The following is a 9,401-nucleotide window of genomic DNA, read 5'->3' as shown; positions in this document are numbered from 1 at the left end:
TCATTACGGTGTCCGGCCAATGACCTCCAAGTCATTACGGTGTCCGGCCAATGCCCTCCAAGTCATTACGGTGTCCGGCCAATGACCTCCAAGTCTTACCATTGTAAACCTTTGTAGCACTTCCCTATCACCCTTTATCCATTGCAGCTGCCACAAATGTAAAATGAGACTTAAGGGTCTCGGCTCTACACATTTTATATGCAGGACACGTGATTAGTGATTTATGTATGTGTCAGCACTGCACCATAATATTTGTCCTCATCTTTTCTATATTGGAATATAGGATGATGCAGTTATATTTTAGTCTCAGGTAAATTCTTTCCACTTTTAAACTTTCGCAGTGTATGTGGAATATTCTGTAAAAAGGGTTTTGTTGTCTGCAGCTTCCAGGGTGGGTCAGACACATAAAGCAGTTGATTGTCAATCCAGTTTATATTAGAATGCTGGGTGCATTTTATGAGTAGTAGAGCAGCAGAGTCAGTTTTTCAGCAGGTTAGGTCAGTGTGTATTTGGGACTGTAGGGATTAATAAAAAGGAATGAGGCTCAGTTCACACAGGTGGTGGGAACAAAGATTCCCAGGCAGCTCCGACCACTGTTCTGGTTCTTGATGAATCGGCATTTGAACACTGAACCCACCACCACCACCCTACCCTGTTCATTTCCTATGAGTGTGTGTGGTAGCCACACGGCTTTACAAAGTGAGCTGTACTCAAACACTCGCTATCACTATTCATTTCCTGTGCCAGTGTCTTGATCATTGGCATGGCTCCTGGGTGTGAGAAAGTGGAATTCGCACCACGACTTTACCACCCCTTTGAGCTTAGCTGAAAGCTTCTTTGGCATGGCACAGAAATTCTTAATATACCCATGGTCTGGTTTATACACAAGAATAACATTTATTATTATTAAACAGGATTTATATAGCGCCAACATATTACACAGCTCTGTACATTTAATAGGGGTTGCAATGACAGACAGATACAGACACAGGAGGAGGAGAAAAGCTTACGATCTAGGGGACAACTTGGTCTGCATGCAGAAATGCAAATTTTGAAGACTTATTATTCAGTATATTCATTCCTTACTATCATCACTGCGTACATTAAATAAGGGTTGCAAATGACAGACCAATACAGAGTGACACAGGAGGAGGAGAGGACCCTGCCCCGAAGAGCTTACATTCTAGGAGTTGGGGGAAGTAACATACAATAGAATGGGAGATAGATGAGAGTAGTGCTTTTAAAATAATGCTGTTGACACTGTTTTTTTTTTTGTTTTTGTTTTTGTTTTTGTTTTTTTTTTCTTTTCCAGACCCGAATGCAAAGTCTGCAGCCTGATCCCGCAGCTCGCTATCGCAACGTGATGGAGGCCTTGTTCAAAATCATCCGCACAGAAGGAATCTGGAGGCCGATGCGTGGAATGAATGTTACAGCAACAGGAGCTGGCCCGGCCCATGCCCTTTATTTTGCCTGCTATGAGAAACTGAAAAAGACACTGAGTGATGTTATCCGCCCTGGGGGCAATAGCCATTTAGCTAACGGTATTGACGATTCATGTCCTGCCTAACATTCAACGATTGTGCTTTTTTTTTCCCCCCATGTCTGTACCAATGGAGACCTTACTAATCAGGATCACACTGCCCACTATGCCCTGGACTTGTCGCTTCACCACCCAGGAAATGCCATCCTAGCGCCATTACACCCCTGATATTGACTTGTTCAACCCATGTCCACCTAAATTCATAGAACAGTCACTCAGTAAGTGAATGAGTGACCTGCAATTGGAGTTCATTCCCTTCTGCAATTTTTAGATATTTTTTTTATTTTTTCTTCTCACCTTGGTCCTGAAAACCCTTACCTAACATGGCATTTTGTACCGTGAAAGACTTGCAGTGGGCGGTGTAATCATAAGACTAATCAGAGAAAAAGGAGATTGTTTATAGGAGACTTGTTTTTGCACTGACTGCCGGCGGCAAACTCGTCTTGCCATCAATGACGGTATTGTTGAAGCAGAGCGTAGTGACACACCACCCTTGGCTTCAAACACAATGAACAGCGAATCACAGGAGTCGGCCGGTGCCACTCTGGAGGGCACTAGCGCACACATGTGTCGGCATCGCTGCTTTGACTTTTTTCTGTTTTTCCTGTGCTGTGCCGTTGCTAGAAACTCGAGTTGTGTGCCAGACGCTTGTCGTCCTGTTTTCTGCTTGATTGGCCTGTTGTAATGGGTCGCCAATGTGTACGAAACCAGCGGATTTCCGGGGCACCATGAAGAGAGGGCAGCAGAGGGCATGTCTTAACAGCTTCTGCTGTGCTCTTTACTTAATCCAGGATTTTATTTTTATTTTTTTGTGTGCAATTTGAGGTTTCAGGAGTTAAGTAATCATATTACCGATCCGATATTCAATAGCTCCTCCAACAAATAAAGGTGTTGTATTAGGTTGCATTTTAGTAGAAGGAAAACCTGTACTGGGATCAGTGTGAGAGCATGGAGCTCCTATTGAAAAATGCTAGCTCCATGGCTGTCATATTGATACTTTAATGATTTCTGTCTCTCCTACCTGGTCATAGGGAATACTATGTGACATAATAGCACTGAAACCAAACAGCCAGGCAACTAGCATTTCTAAAAGATGGTAGGCAATACATGTTCTATACTTATTTACCTAATGCTGATCATACGCATTACCATCTGCAGGTAATGTATATGGCCAGCTATGGATGAATGTTTGAGTTCAGTCACATGGCGGCTCCCAGAGTTTCTACATGAACTGGTATAGATAATGTTTGTTGAGTGACCGCCCCTGTAACTCTTCAGTAACCACCCAAAACCTGCCAAGTGGTGCACCCATCTACAAGGGGCTGGGGAGAACACTGAGACTTAATCATGGAGTCCATTAGAGTACAGATCATCCATAAGATTTAATTGGAACCTACAAAGTCAGTGCGGTGCCAAAGAAGCAATTGAAATAATTTTCTGCCTGGTGAAGCTGAAGCTGCGAGTTGTCATTCCATTTGCAGAAGAAAGCATAATATATGTAAATTGATTACTCTCAATGCCTAATCCTCCCACTGTTAGCATTTTTGTTTGGATTGATTGCAAGCAAGTTGAATTCACCTAACAATCACTTAATTCTTCTCCTTGATAAGGTATCCACACTTAAGATCCCCTCTGTGCAGCAGATATCCCTCCCCTCTGCATAGAGCAGAATGATGCTGTATGTACAGCACTCGTCCATGCATCACGCAATAATAGTCGTTGGAATGAATTGTGAAAGATCCTTTCCAACAACTATTATTGCACGTCTGTATGCGGCTTTAGAAGACTAAATACCAGTGTAACACGCTTCTGAGTCTCAATAATATAAAGAAATAATTGAGGAATCCTGCAAGGAAATCTCAGAGGGTTCTCTGGAGGACAGAAAAATTGTAATTATACAACATAACACTAATTTTTGGGATGCATTAACCTATGAAAGCCCTCCCGGTATTACACTTTTATTTGTGGTGGAGTTATTCTTTGTAGGAGGTTTTTGATCATTTCATTTTTTTTTTTTTCCTCTTTGTCCCCCTTTACCCAAAGTAATGCATTAAAAAGGCGTCTATCACCCGCTATATCAGAGTAACCACTGATTTCACCAGCAGCATGTTTATAAAACTTTTCCTGTGGGTTCTAATGTTTTCAGCTCCATCTGCTGGTGATATCTTGCAGTACAATCTTAAATGGTCGGTCAACCCATGATAATTTGCTGTAAGGGGAGTCTAGCTGAATCACTCATAGTTTAAAGTATTTAACATGTTGATGTCCCCACACATAACACAAAATAAGATATTTTGGATTTTTGAACTCATTTAGCAATGTTTAGTGAATACATTTCTAGTTACTGACCCCTTAGGAATAAGATTTTTTTTTTGTGGTGGGACTTCAGTCTACCAGATAACTTCAGTCATCATCTGGAAGCTGAGACAGGTAAGGGCTCCCCTGCAGTGATCTTCACAATGTGTCCCCAACCAGATTCTGGATCAAAGTTATCAGCATCTAGTCTTCTAAAGAAGAAACGGCCCCTTTACCTGCAGGAAATTCCCTAATGGGGTGATTTATTGACTAAAGGATGCTGGCAAATCACTTGAGATAAAATAAAGGTATATTAGTGTAAAGCCCTGTACGGACTTCAAATGTTCTTTTGCTGGAATTTTTCTTGATAGTTTCCAGTGACAGGAGAACAAACCGGTGCTGTTTACACAGCTCAGTCCTGTTCTATGGGGAGGTGAGGACAAGCGAGCGGCACCCCACTGTGCTCTTCTGCATAGGAAACTACATTAGTCTTCCTGCTCCTTTATTGATCCTCCTGACCAACGTCAGGGGACTGCTGTGCACATGCTAGATTCTCGCTTGAGAAAAGAAATGACATTCATCTCAGGTCATCTAGAATGTGTACCTAGCTTTATTCTTACATCGGAAAGGACAGGTGGAATCTGTAGCCACTGATTGCTGTAGGCAATACCATTGTTCGAGTCATTGAAGTAGTTGGTTTGTATACTGAATCAGTATTCACAGTTGGAGAAAACATTGGGTTGGATTCTGCTTAAGATTCCTGGCTTGGTAGGTTTGATGCCTCCCTTTCCTTGCTGCACACCTAAGGGCTTGTTTGCATGGACACTTCACTTAGTTAAGGCAGTTGACAATCTACTAACTGTTGCGTTCTCCTTGTTCTTTTATGTAAATAATTGACAGGGTTTTGGGGAAGATGAGTTGATTAGCAGTTACCAGACGTGTCATGGCAGATCGGTGTTCTCCAATGCTACTTGCTGAGTCTGTATGTCGGTTGCCCCACAGGTATATGCCTCAACTAGTAGTCCTCTGATCACATGCAGTTTAAAAGCAGCAACATTACCACTTCCCTGACCGTGCAAACAAGACCTAAAACCTTACACAATGCATTTGCAGTCATCTTAGTTATCAGAGAAGTCAAATTGCTACCCCCAAAGCCAGGCGTAATTACCTAAAAAAATGGGACAGCATTGTCTCCAATAATGTAAGTTTTAAAATTGTAGGGATCTTCTGTGCATATTACTTTTTCTCACTTGTGACAGTTTTTGTCTTCCAGGGGCCGCTGGCTGTGTAGCTACACTGTTACATGATGCAGCTATGAATCCTGCTGAAGGTGAGTTGACTTGTGTTCTTGGTGAAGGGCCGGGCAACTGTTAAGAGCTAGTATGAACCTTCTTATTAGCACAGTGTACTAAAGGGCTCGCTTGCAGTAGTGTGTTCCAAAAAAGCATTAATTATTGCAAAGTGCAATGCTTGAATTGGTGGCTGGGTTGCACATCTGTAGCAGGAACAGGGCCTTGGCATACTGTGCTCTCGGCAAGAATGTCAGATCGTAAAAAAATGTGCTCTCGTTGGAATCCTTGGCATCCACCACAGGCTTCGGTCCATCCCAGCTGGTAAATTCTTCTCATTCTGTCCTTTTAATATAGAAAAGTTTGTCCCATCTGTGTTACGGAGGGCTTCTAGTTACCTATACATAAACAGGTGTCCTTGTTTTCAGTACTGCCCCCCCACACAGGGCAAGAAAAAGTATACAGCCTGCAGGATTCTGATATATCATAGAAAAATAAAGCCCTACCTCCTATGTGTAGGGGAGGCTATGGGGGGAGATGTCTAAAATTGTAAACTGAATAGACAGGAATGGTGATGGCAAATCATATCGGTCTACAATTATTCCTGAATTATTTTTGAATAGGTTTCCCCTGGCCTGGTCTGAAGAAAGAGGAAAGCCTCCTAAAACAAAAGGAAATTGCCTGTAAAAAATTTGTCACAGACACAAGTGTCACCCCCTAAATGAGTTCTTGTGGTGACAATTATTGGATCTCCTTCACACTCAGCCCTGGTGGCATTATTACCCAGACAAAGTTGTAACATCTTCCCAATAGAATGGATAGCACCCCCATCAGATTTGTATTCCTACCGTATATTGTTCAGCCCTCTAGAACGGTTAATTCATAGCCATTTTTACACTTAAAAACTAGATAATTATTTTTCTAATTGGAATTGTTCTCCATGGGCTGAACATGTTAAATATTGGCAATTTGATGGCTTTTTTGCTTGGGAGTTCTGCTTGCATTACTTCTGTCTCCATCCATCTCCTTCCCCTTGAGTAGCAAGGTTGGTATTATATTTAATTAGGTTTTGGATAGTTTTGGGGGTGCAGAAACTGTTTATAAAGCTTTATATTGGCAGGATTTTCTTCTACTTTCTAGGTGACTTGTAGAAGCTGAACCCCCAACAATTGATTAAGTTCTATCATGTGTCATGCAAGCATCAGGATTAGGAAAAACTCTAAAACCCACCATTGCTTTTTATAGCCTGCAAGTTAGGGATTTTTTCTATATTTGCCTTTATGCCCTTGCAACTGGAAAATCAGGTTACCTAAACCTTTATTTCCTGGATTCCTCACTAATCTCCTGTTCTTCTCTTTAGTAATCAAGCAGAGGATGCAGATGTACAACTCACCATATCGGAGGGTGACTGATTGTATGAGAGCCGTGTGGCGGAATGAGGGTGCTGGTGCCTTTTACAGAAGCTACACGACGCAGCTGACTATGAACATCCCCTTCCAAGCTATACACTTTATGACCTACGAATTCATGCAAGAGAACCTAAATCCGCAGAGACAATACAACCCAACCTCCCACATGCTATCTGGCGCCTGCGCGGGGGCGGTGGCTGCGGCTCTCACAACACCACTGGACGTTTGCAAAACCTTACTGAACACGCAGGAGTCTCTTGCCTTGAATTCCTCCAATATGAGCGGACATATCACGGGCATGGCTAATGCCTTTAGGACGGTTTATCAAGTAGGCGGTGTCACAGCCTACTTTCGAGGAGTTCAGGCCAGAATCATCTATCAGATGCCCTCCACAGCCATTGCATGGTCTGTGTACGAGTTCTTCAAATACATGATCACTAAGCGTCAGGAGGAGAGGAGGGCAGGTCACTGATGCGCCATACCAAAGCACAGCCGTTAGAGATGTTCCAGGCCCGAATTAATGAACTGTTGTCAGCCTGCAAGATCTGCCTTTCTTTTAATGTTTTATCTAACCTGTTCTTAGTGTGCAGAGAGGTCTCTGTCCTCACTGTCCCTTAATACAGTGCACAGAACAAAGACATTGTGGTGTTCTCTACCAGGTTCTGCCTTATGGTCAACTTGTAGCACCATAGCACCTTTTTAATGTGGCAAATCCCTGCTATCTTGACTAACTGCGGGTAAAAACAATTTGAAGAAAGAACCGTTCTTGGTGTCTATAGTAAATAAAAAAGTAGTCATATTACCTGGGTTTTCACAGCAAAGCTGGGCTGAGGCAGGTATCAAATATACCCTCAAAAATATAACTTTCATTTTTTGGAAACATTCTGATTGGCCCAAGTTCTCTGAGGTCATAAAACATGCAGAGGCTGCTATTAGTGACCCTTTTTCTCAAAATGCATATTGTTTGTTATGCAGATCCATTAACTTTAGGTATAGTCAGTGACACCAATTGGGTTTGACCTCCTTGATTGCATGCTTTTCTGGGTCAGTGACAGCCTTGAGGCCAAAGATAGTCAGAAACCAGGCATTTTCCAATGTAGGTTTGCAAAGCCAGCATGCAAATATCTGTCATAGCAGGGCGTTCTGTAGGGCCTGCACATACCTTTGCATTTAAACTTAAATGTGTTGCTATAGAAGTCAATTTAAAGCAATAGTAAACCTCTATGACCCAAAATACCTGTGTTGGAAACATTTGGTGGAAGTGGTTTTCAGTCCTCTGGGATGCATACTGTTTCCTGGGACAGTAATCTTGTTTGCTGTCATGGAGCTGCACAATGCAGTCTTTTGTGTTTTAGCCCAGTGTTCTCCCCAGCCCCTTTTAGCTGGGCAGCACACCCAGCACTTTTTAATAACCACCCAGCTATTTTTAGGTGGTTACTGAAGAGTTGGCTCACAATACAGGGGTTGCCACCCACCCAGCTTTCTGGGTTTAACTCTGTAGTCAGAACTGTTCTTTCTTCAGGATTTTTTGCCCACGGTCCTCTACAAGGAGCCTCTTCAGAGAAGTAGAGTAGAATCGCTCTGGTGTAGGCTATGAAACTTAAGCCTTCAGGAATCCTATATGTCTGTGCTGATTTTTTTCCCTTCTGTTTGTTACTCATCAGACATGTCTGTTACAGCTTTCCTTAAGGGGTAACAAAGGTGCAGCTTTGGCTTTTGGGCCCCTTATTCCACACACCCAGTTTACCTATCTTGCAGTATCCTTACCAAAGTCTTATCTCGAGACATACAAGGAACTCCAAGGCCGTTGTCAACACGCACACTATAAAGCACTTAAACCGATGTGGGGCCTGTAGACTTTTCGTTTTGTTAATCCTAAAAAACTTGGTAGCGGAAGTTGTGAATTCCGTTGGCTGAGCTGCCCCTGGGTTTTTTTTTTCTTTTTTTAAAGATAATTGTTTTCTTTACTGATGCCAATGGACAGAAACCAATAGGAAGACAATTCACAAAGTGTAGCCCACTGATCAGAACAAAAGCATTCATCTAAGACCAGTTCAGGGGTAGGGTGTCTCATGGAGCCATGGACCAGGATTTGGAAAGAGCAGACAGCTGGGAATTGCGGAGTATAGAGTCACATGTAGGTTTATTTAGGCCATCAGAGTTTTATTGACATGGCTGATTGCTGGACAAGCTGCCTTCTTTTGCCTACAGTAAAATAACATTTGTCCAGCATTTACACTAATTAGTGTGCACACATTGTTTTTTCCCATCGTTTGCACAACTGATGATCCTTTGACCGCAAAACATCTACTGTAAACAACAAGTCAATTGTAATCTGCAATGTAAAGTAATAAACAGGTAGAATAAATGTATGTGCAACCTTTCTGACACCTACTATCTGTATCGAGATGTTAAAACATGTTTGTCCCTATACAGTGGCTAGGTACAAAGGTGTGATGTTGGAATTCTGGTTGTTCTGCTCTGAAGACATGACCCAAAACTTTAAACTCGTGTCCCGGTCCAGAATAAAAGTAAAACCTGAGACAGTAATTGTTTCTAGTGTCTGAATTTTGTGTTGTATTGATTCTGCATTCTTTATTATTAAACAATATATAACGCCAACATATTACACAGCGGTGTACATTAAGTAGGGCTTGCAAATGACAGACAAATACAAATGATGACAGGAGGAGGCGAGGACCCTGCACAGAAGAGCTTACAATCTAAGAGGTGGGGGAAGTAGCACACATTAGGATTCTTCATTCACAAAGTAGTTTTCTCTGACCCATGTCCCCTGGTGCTAATAGCATCTAGCTAAAATGTCCTGGGGCCCCTTTAAATCTATTCATAATGGTAATATGGATGTTG

General features: G+C 42.2%; 1 protein-coding gene across 1 annotated transcript in view; it reads left to right on the top strand.

Annotated features, from left to right (window-relative positions):
• The window catches only part of SLC25A28 (solute carrier family 25 member 28), a 12,603-nt gene extending 3,520 nt beyond the window's left edge, over positions 1-9,083 (top strand). Inside the window, exons 2-4 of the mRNA XM_072425140.1 lie at positions 1,313-1,541; positions 5,109-5,165; positions 6,485-9,083. Of these exons, the coding sequence (XP_072281241.1) occupies positions 1,313-1,541; positions 5,109-5,165; positions 6,485-7,005 (807 nt within the window). The 3' untranslated portion in view covers positions 7,006-9,083. The remainder of the gene's footprint in view (positions 1-1,312; positions 1,542-5,108; positions 5,166-6,484) is intronic.
• The last annotated feature ends 318 nt before the right edge of the window (positions 9,084-9,401 follow it).

The sequence above is a fragment of the Pyxicephalus adspersus genome, chromosome 10, assembly GCF_032062135.1.
Source record: "Pyxicephalus adspersus chromosome 10, UCB_Pads_2.0, whole genome shotgun sequence".
In the NCBI taxonomy this organism is placed as follows: domain Eukaryota; kingdom Metazoa; phylum Chordata; class Amphibia; order Anura; family Pyxicephalidae; genus Pyxicephalus; species Pyxicephalus adspersus.
The sequence above is the reverse complement of the archived record's forward strand: the minus strand, read 5'-3'. Positions and strand labels throughout refer to the sequence as shown.